Source organism: Larimichthys crocea, chromosome X (assembly GCF_000972845.2).
Source record: "Larimichthys crocea isolate SSNF chromosome X, L_crocea_2.0, whole genome shotgun sequence".
Taxonomy (NCBI): domain Eukaryota; kingdom Metazoa; phylum Chordata; class Actinopteri; family Sciaenidae; genus Larimichthys; species Larimichthys crocea.
The window spans coordinates 23,854,155-23,867,748 of record NC_040020.1 but is presented as its reverse complement, the minus strand read 5'-3'; the positions used below and the strand labels follow the sequence as shown (position 1 = coordinate 23,867,748).

The window sequence follows — 13,594 nt, the reverse complement described above, 5'->3', positions numbered from 1 at the left end:
ACTTAATTACACACCACATACGACAAATTCCTTTCTAACACGGCTTACAGATATCGAATTCATCCCGCTGAACTTGTTTGACAAGAACATGACTCGTTAATATTAGAATTGTAGCTGCCTGCTTCATTTCGTCTATGTTGTATGATTTGATTTGGTGTCAACCTAGAAAAAGCAGCAGTGCAGCAAATTGTACACAGATATCAATGGAAAAAAATACTAATCAGTGCCAGTATTCTACAGATTTAAAAAAAATGGAATAGTCATTGCAGATTAAAATGAAAAACAACCGTAGAAACAATTTCTTGTTGTCGTCCTAAAAATCACAGCTCTCAGTTGTCCACCTGAGATGAGAAAATTGACATGATAAAGCAGTTAGTGTGTCACAGTTTCTCTAAATGTTGCAATATCAGTTGTCCCTTACACTAGGTTTTGTTTTCAAAGTCCTCTTTTGGAATCTTTTTGTTCTTCTTGCACACAGGTGTTTGTAATGACTGCAATTTCACCATATTATCTCTGAAAACACCACATAGACACAGAACTTGAATTGCTTGTTGGTTTATGATTGCATTTGATATGACAATGGTTCAAAGATGAAATCAAAGCGTGTAAGTGAGAACAATAAGTAGGCCTACAGCCTAGTTCTCCTCATCGCTCTACACACAGGAAGCATATACCTTGCCTATACACATGTAACACTCCTGACAACTGAACATGAGCAGAGACATAAGACTCACTTACATGTAATGGTAGAGGTGAATGGTCACAGTCATTAAAGTATTGCATGTGATGGATAGTATTAATAAAGGATATGGACAGCAATGTTCATCTAACCAGAGGAACAAAGTCACACATTCATCATTACAGCTGAATATTATCACTTATCTGTGGCCGGTCGTGCCACACGGCGCAGCCTGGGAGGCAGTAATTCAGCCTAACAAGTACAGATCTTAGGTCTGTGGGCTGTGAAAGACCAGCGGAGCAAACATTAAAATATGCCCTTGTTCTGATGAGGGCAAATCCACGAGGGTGAAACAGCCAGCATCATTGCACCATGAACTTGTGGCAGCAGAAACAGAAACACAAAGATCGCCCTGTTTGCTTTATGACGTGGATTGAACACTGGCCACAGGGCTTTCAGCTGATTCATGAAATGACAAAACAACAATCTGATTTACTACCCAAAAGTTTGACAGTGTATTAAAAAAGCAGACAGTCAAACAGCGTTAAAACTCGCATTTTCACATAAGTATTTTAATTCAAAAAATCATTAGTTAGTGATCTACAAAATACAAATTCACAAACCCCAGGACTGTGGGTCACTTCAGTTTCATTTCTGTGCGAATGAATAAAGCTTGGGGTTAACATTACTCACCATGCCTCATCTACAGTATGTCACATTGTTGAGGAACATTTGAACATAAGGACATGCAGTTCTACAGTCATTATCTAAATTGGCTCCAAATGTGTGTGTCTCTCTTTTTTATTAACGTACCCCTGGATGAAAGTAGGACGCTCAAGAGAGGATGTTCAAGTTGTTGGCATTGATATCATTCACGTTAATATACTGCCCCCTGGAGGACACATACTGTAAGGCAACATGACTTGACAAGGTCTCTGTCAACAGAGCAGCAGGAACTTTTCAGCAGACTGAAAAGAGGCGCAAAACATCACATTTTGCTCTCCATCAGAATCATTAATATTGTAAAATCTAAACATCGAAAAACGTCTCAATTTCTAGCTTTAGAACTTGTCTTTCTACGCAGCAGGTTAGTCAGAATCTCAGTAAAGTGCCTTATAAAAACAAGAGTAGCATCCTGAGTCAAGGTCTGACATGCATTCAACTAAACAAGACATAACAGATGGAAAAGCTACATGTACACCTGCACGGAGCAGCAGTTCTCTACAGGCATCTCTATTCAAAACAGTAAGAACTTTAAGAGATCAAGTGGTCATACAGAATTTCACTGGGACTGAAAAACCTCATCAGGATTTCAACCGTCAACTCTCTCTCTGCTTTACAGAGTCCCCACAAACTCTGCCCTTACTTTAAAAACACGGGCAAAAAAAAAAAGAAAAAGCTTGGTCCTCTTCTCCAAAAGTGAATGAAGTGAATGAGAATCAGGTAACAGTTAATGACAGTTTAACCTGCCAGGAGTTGATTTCCAATTCTAAAACTTTAATTTAGTGAAGAGAAAGCAAACAGATAAATCAACTCTGTTAAAGTCAGTGTGTGCTTCATTTGGTCACCACTGTTGGGAATGATTAATAAGTAATAGCATAACAATAACAGTCACGGTTTAGGGATGGCTTTTGGGATGGGGGAATGGCACTGATGACAAGGCTACACTGTGTTTGCAGTCTGTACTCCTGTTAAATCATAAAGTCATAAACTGTCCTGGCCTAATATGACACTAATAAAATATTGTAGAGGACTAATAAGGAAACATTCCTGGCACAAACTTTAAAATGGTGTGGGCTCCGAAGGCTGCATACACCACTACTGAATTAGGCTTAAGTACCGCTGATTTAAACATAAATCACAAAATCTACTCTTGCATTAGTTAGTTAACATTTAGTATGTCGTCATGACAGATGAATTGCTCCTTAACTCAAACATACCACAATAACACAACGTCTCATCCTCTCACACAGCCTAACGTACCTGAAATTACTCTAGGACAACTACATTAAACATCTACTAAACCCAATTCTAACATACTCTACATTTGGCAGGTCGATCTAATAACCAAAGTGCAGCACGTTTATTTTTAACATCTTCTTTCTTAGCAACATATTGATTATCTATACTCATCAGTCAATTCCAGTATTTGTCCCGTGCAGAAGTTGCTGCTCACAAATAAATCAGAATCATTTCTTCTCTAGTTATGAGATAGAGGTAGAGCAAAGGGAGAAAGAAAACATGACACAACTGTATGTGACTTCTTTTCTTTCCCTATTTTCTTATAAATGCCAAGAGCAGTGTGATGTCAGGGTGCTGTGTGTTGTGAGTGGCAGTGTTGGTGTGTGGTTGAGGAGCGGCCGGTCACGGGACGCGCTCAGGAGATGATGCGAATGCCGAAGTATTTCTTGAGTTGCTCGAGGAAGACGAAGGTGAGCACTGTGTGGGGAATCAAGCGGATCCCCGCTGGGACGAGGCCCTGCAATAAGAATTTCGGAATAAATTAATTTTTGCTCTTACATTTGTAAATTTAAAGCTCTTGTATGTATTATGTACTTCAGTTCAGCTAAAAAAAGATGTGTGTCCATGCTTATACATAAGACAGAGACATTAGCTGGAAAGGCAGTGTTATGTTTAGCAAACAATGGTTACAGATATCTGACTGGTGATATGCAAAGACTGACACTGTGCCCCCAATAAGTGACTTCATATTAATATGTTTTTTGCATGTGTGTGTATAGTATCTGTTGTTTTATTGTTTGTAAGTGTGTCCAACATTCAGGACCTTCACCAAGAGGCAAAAAAGCTTTCTGTTAATTCATTCAATCAGCATTAGTTAACAGACCAAATGCTATTTCACAGTTGAATGTCATGGTACTTATGCCTTTCAGTCTCACTGTCTCAAAGGGCAAATAGATGTGAAGAGCCTTTACAAGTATTAAACTATGGCAGGTACTGGCCAAGCACTAATTGTGTAGTTTTTGCATTGTTATACGAATGGTTTTATCCATGCCAGAGGTATTTTTCATGACTGCTCTGCTGCAGCCAGGAAACAGCTCTACTCTAACTGGCCGGTGAATCGAAGCATCCAAGGCTGATCGTAACAGTGAGTCAGATCAGTAGAACATCTGATTAAAAGTGGCACTAAATAACCGCAGTGGTGCGGTAAGACATTTTTTTTTACCTTGTAAAATGCCAGTGGGCCCAGTTTGGCAGTTTCTCGTAGGCAATGTGACACCCCCTGAAAGACAGAGGCACACGGGGTTAGAAAAGCAGAACCAGAGGAATGAAAGGATTCAAGGAGACAATGAAGAGGATTGGTGGGAGGCTGCTGGCACTCACTGTGTATTCTCCCTTTGAGCTCATCAGTCTCGTCTTTAGCACGTCCAGAGGTTGACACAAGAATGTAGCACAGCCTCCCTGCAGAGGAACAGTTCATCACTTTAAAAAGAGCCCTGTATACTTTACATCGACTCAATCACACTTTCAGGCCACACAAATAAAACCTGATACTTACAGCAATGAAGCTGGAAAGAAAGTGTGTGAGTATGTTATCTCCCATCATGCCTGTTCCCAGGACGAGTTGCTTGGCCTGGTCATAACACGCCAACTAAAAGGTGGCAAAAATAAGAAAAGATAGAGAAAAATGTGTCATTTTAACTTTAACTTTACTTCATGAAGCTGTTCTTTGCTTTTTTAATCCATGAGATCCTGTGACAAAGCTTGTGTTAATTTCGTGTTTTAAAAAGAAAAGCTTACTGAAGTAAAAAAAAAAAAAACGTGTGCAGTCAGAGGTTATGTGATGTCAAAAACATTAACTGGCCTTTATTAATTTTGCAAAAAGCTCAAAAGCAGCTATCAATCTGTATCAAAGTGTCATTTTTTATGTGAATGTCTGGCTCCCTCTAGTGTACAAAAAGCTACTGTTGCATGCCAAAGTGCACCACCGATATTGTCTAATTTTCTTGTAACGATTAAAAGGATGAACTGACTTTGGGATATTTAGCATACAGTGGCCAGATATATCTTGAAGATCCTTACAAAGCTGCATGTTCTTAAAGAAAAAAAAACACTGATAATACAACAACATATGGATTAATCAGGAGACATTTGACAGCAATTGTCCAAACAGTTACTGCGTTACTGGCTAGTGCATCTGTATTTTGGTATTGACACTCTCCGAACAGAGTTTCATGTATCTTAAAGGTGTAGTGATGAATAGACGCAGATGAGAGACTAATGGCTGAAATCCCAAATATCAGCCTATCACGTATAGACTTGCCTGTCCCACAGTGACCATCGCTCCTCTGCTGGAGGCCATGGTGGCTCCTGAAAACAGTCTCCTCACACCCTCTGTGGGACACAGGTCAGAGGTCAGACATGATGCCTACGTGTGTCTTACATGAAGTTACATACCGGACAAAATTCTGCTAGGAATTTACCTTCTCTGAAGACTCTAAAGAGCCCATCGATGGCATGTTTGTAGCTGAAGAAAAAAAAAAACGAGGTTAAATTACAATAAAAGGGTTTATTATGTGTATACTGAAACCTTTAGCTGCAGTAAGTTACAACACTCACTTTCTCCTCAGCTCTGGTGGTAGTTTCATGTCATTCTGCATCCTAAAAGCAAAAACAGTTCAGATTATTATTTTTTTTTTTTTTAAATCCACCATGCTGCACTCATTCCTGGACCAAAAAGCTACAGGTACCACAGCTGATTTAGAATAATTTGTTCTGTGCATATGTTAATGAGAATTTGAATATTGTCGCAGCATGTTACCTGACGTTCACCATGTCTGCCGGCGTGCCAACAAACCCACCAGTGAAACCTGTTGGCAGAGAAATATTGTTGGCACACAGTCCTGTGTGGGTGACACTGCATGTGTATGTGCATATGTGTGTGTTTGCGTGTTTATGTGTGTGTTTGTGTCCCCACCTCCAAAGGCTCCCAGCATGACCTTCTGGTAAAAGGGCATGGGGCCCTTGCTTGTGCTGCCCATCATGTCCCTCACTGTCTCATAGATGGCAAATCTGGTGAGGGAATAGGACATCTGAGAGGAGAGGAGAGGAGAGGAGAGGAGAGGAGAGGAGAGGAGAGAAAATGATAAGCCCATATGCCCATGTAATAACAGAAACTTCACATGAAGTCAGTATTGCCACATGACATGTTTGAGGTTTGAAGTGTTTCTATTTATGTCCTACTGTATTTGGATTCTTACATTGTGCATTGGGTCACACTGGCCTCTTATCTTATGGACAGAGTCACATAGCCTCTAAATAGTACTACTTCTACATGCACACACATTTACTTTTTCTGTTTCTTGATACATTTTTCTCTTTTTCCATGTATTTGCCATGTACAGTGTTACTAGATGTACTGATATACCTTTGTAAGGGGTCAAACTATTCAGCAGGGGTCCCATAGCTCTTATTTAAATTCATATTATTTCTTTATGTGATGGGTCCTTTGGGTCTGAGCTCTCTTAGAAAAGCAAACTCACAGTACTGACATGACCTTATAACTCTTTATTTATCTACTGATGTTATTTGACATCACTACAGACTCATCCTGTTTTATGGTATTTTACTATTTCTCTTGGTGGTTTAAGACCTTATTTAAAAGAGCATGTATCAGTGCTTTGTGTACGTGTAAGCTTGTATATTAGTATTACCATCTGAGTTTTTTGTCAATGTTCTAAAATGCTATTTATTTCGTCATGTAGTCAGGACTATATAGCTATTTTTCTTGCTATATGTTTCCAGGCTTAGGCAGTGACACAGCTCATTGTTAGTTTTTTTTCTGATTGTTGTTTGAATCTCACCCGTTTATAAATTGTTGACATTTTTTGCCCACGATAAACAAGAATATATTAATCTATGAGACAATAGTGTATGAATCATTTCCTGTTACAGAAAATGTATCCAAAAAAAATCTGTCTTAATGTGGTCTGTCCATTATTATTAATTCCAGCATCTAGCAATGGTGTAGATTGCAACCAACTGAATACCCAGAAAATGAGAAACTACAGTTCACTAATGAAAATGTACTTACTGCATGGATATTATATTCCACATTCTTCCAATAGATTCCACTAAATGTTACACACTGGAAGATTCTTTTATGATTTAAACATAGACTGCTGACAAACATTATTGCAGTAACTACAAAGAAAAAAGTAATAAGGTGTTTGATGTAGTGCTTATTAAACCGTCCAACATACCTGGACTCTTTTTAATTAAATGGAGACCCTCCACTCTAAAATGTTCTTCGCTGACTTTTAGCTGTTTCAGTCTAGTCTTATCTGTCATCTGATTTTGTGTTGTTTTGTCTGCAACTCTTTATTGCTGCACTCCCTTGCAAAAGACGTTTTCTCCCTCAGTGGGACAAAGTAATGCAAAAGGCTCACAGACAGACATACCTGTCTACAAAGTGAGGCAGAAAGACCATTGTAAAGAGCCAGCACCCCATCGGTCTTCACCACGTGAATGGCCATCCCCACCATCCTCTTCTTCACCTCCTGCTGTGTTTGCAAGTGCACCTGGAAAGACAATCATGCATTAGCTTTGGGTTTCATTTTTAACACAGAACAGACACAACTAATCTAAAGACATAGCCCAGCAGCCCCAGCAGGCTGACAGAGCACAGTGAATTTTTCTAAATGTGTCACAGGCTAGAGTGTGTAACCTTCCACTTCCAGGAATTGCTCAAATCTATACCACAGCTTCTGTTAAAACAGACCCTGATGACATCACCAGGGTTATTTGAAAAAGCCTCTCCAGAGTACAGAGTACAGAGTGAGGAGTAGTAACCACAATGAGTAAACTGACCTTCATGTGTATATCTGTGGAGGAAGAGCGTAATGTGTAACGGGCAGATATAATACACACGTTTTCTTATCGTCATAACCCTACACCACCGATCCAGAGAGTGTGTATGTGTGTGTGTTCGTTCTCGGAGTAGGTCAGCAGCTCTACAATATAGCCTTTGTCCCCTCTTCCAATCAGCATTTGTGTTTGAAGGCCACTGAGCACTTCAAAACACAATGTTTGTTATGTCTCATCAGAAGCCTTTATTAAAGGCAGATTAAGTGAGATAATCCTTTATTGAGTTTGAGGAGAAATTTGCTTGTTTCAGCAGCAGCACGAAGATGCAATAAGTAAATAAAGATTAAAAACATTTTCTTTTTTACAAACAGTTAGTTCGGGCTAGGTAATTTGATTGGACAAAAGTGATCTGCTTCATTAACGGTCCTTATCTATCGTCTATCATCCAAAGAGGACCAAGGAAAAGAAAGAAGCCTGGATAGGTCAGCACAATCAGCACACAAATTAGAATAGAGCAAAAAACGCGGTAAAAGTAAACAACGTGGGCTTTGAACTGATTTCAGACTTGGCTTAGCCTGGTTAAGTCTTAAAAGTATTAACGTCGACTAGGCTGTGGTCATTTGTAGACTTATAGATCAAAGCTACTGTTCAGGAAAATGTTGATGTGATGCTTGGCAACAGTGCAGTTCCAGCCCAGTCCAGTTGTGTTGGCAGAGACGAAATGAAAGATTAAATAAACAAACAAATCAATAAGCTGTTGTCTGCAGCTTCGTGCTTACAACTGAATCACAGCCGTAAGATAAGAATTCGAGATAAGCAAACACCTCCATATCTGTATCCATATTTGTTCAGCAGAACCAGTAGTAGTTCATTTCTTCAAGACTGAAGTTGATATGGGTTGATCAGAGGTTATTATATTTATATGTAGTAAACTATTTACAGAACAGTTTCAGAGAAGTAAATACTAGTAATAGAACTCATCTGTCCGAGTATATTAAGGCTTAAAATTCATGCATCCTTACAGCATAACTTTGGCAGCTTTGACTGACAGGTGGGTGCGGTTACAGATGGCTTGTTTCTGCACCCAGGCGTCATTCAGCGTGCCTCAGGTCTGCTGTTGATATACATTTTTGCTGATTTTTAGATTAGCTGGGAGGCGGAAGAGGCAGCACCAGTACCACATATTTTGAGCTTCAAAACGGCACTTCAGAACCCCTTGGCATATGCTGTCAAATATTTATACTGTCGATAGCTCAGCTCTAATAGAAATACAAAAAAATACAAGAACAAAGTGATGGACCAACCAAAGGACATCTACAGTGCTTGCATTGGGGGGGGACAATCACCTGAAATTGTCTTTGATAACTGGACACAATCTGTTTTTGAGCCAGGTTTCACACTGTGGGACGAAAAAAAAACGAATTAACTTCAGGGAATTTAATCTTGTTGTGATATGGTATGACTTTAACTCTGCTGTAAGGCTGCTATCTTCCTTCAAACTCTGATAAGAGTAACCACAAAGTGAAAAAAGACAATGTCATATTGAGTCAGCAGCAAGCTAATGTGTACATGCACAGGAACATTAACAGGCTCACACTGTGGTGAAACATTACACCCAGATGAGTTGATATGTGAGGATTGTCTTTTTAGGTGAGGTCAGTTGAATCTTGTTTTGCAACTGTATCAGTTTAGGGCAACAATAGAGCAGCTTATCTGACGGTGTAGTGGGTGTCTGGGTTTAAACAAAGGAGGAAATCAATAAAGCATGACTCTGCAATCTTTGATATGTGTGTGTTAGGTCAAGCTCTACTTAAATTACACTTCAGTCCTTCTAAATTTAGATGCTTTAGACGAGAATGTGGTAAGTATATGGCATTATGAAGCCGTCCAGATTTTAAGCTTTGTAAGCTGGTGCTCACTGTGTGGTGACAGAGAGCAGGACAAACCCTGTTCTCAACTGTTTTGTATGCTACATGAGTAAAAAAAAAATGTAAAAAATACTTAATGTATGTGGCTTGATCATTATCAAGAGCAGCTCAGGTAAATGGACTGTACTTATATAGCGCCTTTCTAGTCTTCAGACCACTCAAAGCGCTTTACACTACATATCTCATCCACCCCATTCACACACATTCATACACTGATGGTATTGGCTACCATGCAAGGTGCCAACTGCTCATCAGTTTGAGGATATAACCATTCATACGCATTCACACATCGATGCCACAGCCTTCTGGGGCAATTTGGGGTTCAGTATCTCGCCCAAGGACACTTCGACATGCACACCGGAGGAGCTGGGGATCGAACCGCCGATCATCTGAGCCACAGCCGCCCCGGTTAACTGTGTACTCACACAAAAAATGTGGTGTTAAGACTGCACAGCAGGATTGGGCGATACATTTATATAATTGTTTATAAGATAACCCCTTATATTGTATCATTTTAATGAATGATTCTGAGCAAACTGTGATTTAAAAAAAATTACTTTTTGTTTTAAATGTATGGATAACTTGGTCTCATGTGGACAGTGGAACATTGGTTCATTTAGGAAGCTAACAACACCATAGTAAACACTGTGAAACCAGGCTTGCAGCACAGTGAAATGGATGCAACAGTGATTGAAATTCGCTTATGGTGAACATGTAAACAATGCTCAACAGTGTTCAATTACACAAAATCGTCTTAGTTTTTACAGCATGTTTTTGATATTATATTATTTTGTAATAAACACATGAGAGGCATCTTTTGAGAAAAGTCCTCCCTGTTACCAGCTAGAGCACCTCATCAAGAAAGCACCAAATATGGTGTCAGCCACATCCATTACCAGCAACACTCCTGACCTGACTGCCACTGCAACTAGCAATTTGACTGGTGTAAGACCACATGATGATACAAAGCGCATGGCTCTGAAGATTTGGAGGTTCACTGACTCGCAGCTTTAATTTAAGACAGAAGTAAAAAAAAAAGTAACTTGACTTGTCATTGCCCTCTTGTATTAAAGTGTAACTGAGGACAGAGCATAAAAATGGACTACAAGTCACTCTCAGAGACACTTTTAACAGAAAGTAAACATTTAACCACATAGTCATTCATTCCAAATCCATCATGATGGTGTACAGATTTAAAATGACTGTATTTCTCTCTTTTAAATTTAGTTTCTTAAAGCAGTGTGCTATTTGTAGTCAGTAGGTTGCCGCCTTTATCAGGGTCGTAACCACCTAACTGAAGGAACTAATAATAAAACTGACTGTATATGAGTGTGAAATTAGAGACTTTTAATTAAAGACATGTTTAAGAGATAAGAAATTAGAGACTTTTAATTAAAGACATGTTTAAGAGATAATAACAAAACCTTATTCTGTGGTCCGAAGTGAACGTATCCCCTTTTTTTGGCACCTAAACCTTAAAACTGAACCTGAGCAGCAAACAACAGGGAGGGCATAGGGAATGAGGCAAAGGTACTGTGTGAGGTGAAAGGAATAATTGCATGTCGATGTTCTGTAAACAAGTGGAAGTTAGTTATTGTAATTTGGTCTGCACATTTAGCAACATAGGCCTTTAAAATATCTTAAAATCCCTCACTACAATTTGGGTAAATACAATCCAACTCCTCCTCTTGAGTCAGACATCAGTCAAATCTGTACACTTATTTTTACTTTCCAAGGATATAATTGTCTCTGATGTCTGTTGCAAATAAACGCCTATAAATCCTTTTAGATGTGTTTTTAAGTTTTCTTCAGTATGAAAGTAACCCAGCGATGTCTGTGCAGATATGGGCACATTGCAAACAGGAACTGTTAATTTGGCCAAAATGAAAACTATACTTTAGAGTTTGTCTAAAAAAAACAGCTTAAGTTGCAGTTTTCTCAGTCTGGAGTCAGACTTTGGAATGGGGATGGGAATCAGGAACCGGTTCAAGCTGAGAATTGAGAAGGAATCATGGCGGAGAGGAAGAAACAGTCCAAGACTCTTTTTTAAATAGATTTTGTCAAAACTTCAGAGAATCCACCAAGTACACTTACTGTGTTTACAAAGTTTTGTGGTGTTTTTGTACATTAACAAGGACTTCCATACTCACTTTTAAGTCTTGCATGCAAACGCCAAGCAGTTTTTGGTGGTACTTTAAAATACTCCCAGCTACTGACCCATATCATCTGCATATGGTGTCCTCACACTGGAGTAGTTACTCAGCACAAAACCACTAACAACACATTTTATTCAGTTTGGGGTCATTAAGTCTGAATCTTTGTTAGTACTGAATGGAAAAAATGTTTCATAGACCCCCAATGACTCTGGGCTTCTCGGGATAATAAATGCAAATTGAAGGCAGATGATGGTTAATTGCGCTGTATGTGATTAGTTGTTGTCATGTGTGAAAACACGCCAGTTTTAAAACTGAGGTGGTTCTCAGCAGTCACACAGCTTCTGAAAACTACATGTGAATGTGATAAATGAAAACACAAACAGAACAAACAAACAAAAAACTTTCTCAACATTAAGCCTCATGCTACCATAATTGTATATGACATTGCTGGCTAATAAGCAAGTCAGGGCAGAGTCAGAGCAGAGATCATTGCGGTGATTGACAGCCTTGTCTCCATAATTACACACCACATGACATCCTGAGCACCAGTTAGTAGTAATCGGAGTCACGTGCTGCTGTGCAAAAGTGAGGTACAATAAAGTTTCTTAAAAAGTAAAGGGAGTCACTATTTCAGCATTGGGTAGAGATGTGCTGCTTTGCTGCAGTGAGGCAAACATTTAACAAGACTGCACATGCATGATCCCCTTGAGACAGACACACACACACACACACACACACACACACCTGCTGCCAGGCAATGACAGACTGCTCAAACAGGGGAAAACATGTATCCCCTCTGGTCAGTGTGATCTCACAATTACCATATTATATTTAACTCTACAAACTATTAAATGTAATAACATTCTTCCGTTGTGTGCACGTTGTAATGAACCCAGTCGTTACTTTATATTATTTTTCATTATAGTATGTCAGCTGGGCTGACCAGCATTCACTTGTGCCCTATATTTAAACAGCCTTCAACATCCTAATACACATTTCCGCGATGCCATAGAAGACATGTGATACCGCAGAGTATAACAAGACCACTACAACAAGCTCACTGCTACTACAGCAAGCGTGCAGGGATATCTAATACGTGTACAGTAATATGATGTGTGCTCAGGAGGTACATAACTGCAGTCTAGACTGTCTTTGGATGACTCCAGCTGGAAACAGCTGTACACTAGCGGAGTCTTTACACGCAGACTTTAGCCGCTCACCTTGATGAGGTCCAGAGGATGCGTGCAGCAGGCGGCTGCACTAGACGCCAGCCCACCGAAATACCACCTCGACATGCGTTTCTCGGCCATGGCTCCTGCGCTCTGCCGTAGTCCGATGCAGCTGCAGCGGTGACTTCCTTCCTTCCTTCCTCCCTCCAGGCGCGCCGTGACACGCTGCCCCGTCAGCTCTGTCTGCGTCGTAGCCTGCAGTGTACAGCTGGCCGGTGGTTCGTGGTCAACAGGATACGGTTAACCTCGTTAATCTTCAAACATTTCGATAAGAGACTGCGTCAAGGACTGTGGTGTCGGTGGGAGGGGAGGGGAGGGGAGGGGGACTTTGGGCTCCACCAGCATCGCGTACAGTCACGCCACATAGTGTGTGCGCGCGTGTGTGCGCGTGAGTATGGGCTACGATGTGCAATAGCGAGGAAGCGGCTGAAGACAGAAGAGAAAGAGCCCAGCCAATTGACACCGTGTACGGCGGAGCTGCCTACCCGCCCCGGGCTCCGGGATTCAAAGGTCGACAGCGGGGTTTGAGAATGCTAACAACCCCCTAACAGCTCAAACTCACACGGCCCACGGTCTCCACTGCGACCTGTCATGCGGGTTTGTTAAAGTGACACGCACCCCCCCTGCAGCTGTACAGTCCACATATTTACACTGTCTCTTTAAGACGACAATGGTCGACCTTTTCAACCATGCAGAAACTGCAGTTAGTTAACTATGCAAAAAAAAAAGAAAGAAAAGAAAAGTAGTTTGGGTACGGTTAACATGTGCCTACGTGTA

General features: G+C 40.3%; 1 protein-coding gene across 1 annotated transcript; it reads right to left on the bottom strand.

Moving 5' to 3' along the window:
* Positions 1–1,233: 1,233 nt before the first annotated feature.
* On the bottom strand, positions 1,234–12,898 carry slc25a10b (solute carrier family 25 member 10b). The gene is made up of 11 exons (XM_010742000.3): positions 12,809–12,898; positions 7,099–7,218; positions 5,616–5,730; positions 5,460–5,508; positions 5,258–5,299; positions 5,122–5,165; positions 4,962–5,032; positions 4,197–4,289; positions 4,022–4,099; positions 3,864–3,920; positions 1,234–3,158 (listed from the first exon to the last, which is right to left on the bottom strand). Exons 1-11 carry the CDS (start codon positions 12,896–12,898, stop codon positions 3,057–3,059), a joined length of 861 nt encoding a protein of 286 aa, XP_010740302.2. The 3' UTR covers positions 1,234–3,056.
* Positions 12,899–13,594: the final 696 nt, after the last annotated feature.

What these genes read in the sequence shown, in the direction of transcription:
- slc25a10b (XM_010742000.3), bottom strand. Translation starts at nt 12,898, where the DNA reads ATGGCCGAGAAACGCATGTCGAGGTGGTATTTCGGTGGGCTGGCGTCT. An exon ending in GCAGACATGGTGAACGTCAG is followed by an intron (nt 5,300 to 5,459) that starts GTAACATGCTGC and finishes TTTTGCTTTTAG; the next exon opens with GATGCAGAATGACATGAAAC. An exon ending in CTTTAGAGTCTTCAGAGAAG is followed by an intron (nt 5,033 to 5,121) that starts GTAAATTCCTAG and finishes TGTGTCCCACAG; the next exon opens with AGGGTGTGAGGAGACTGTTT.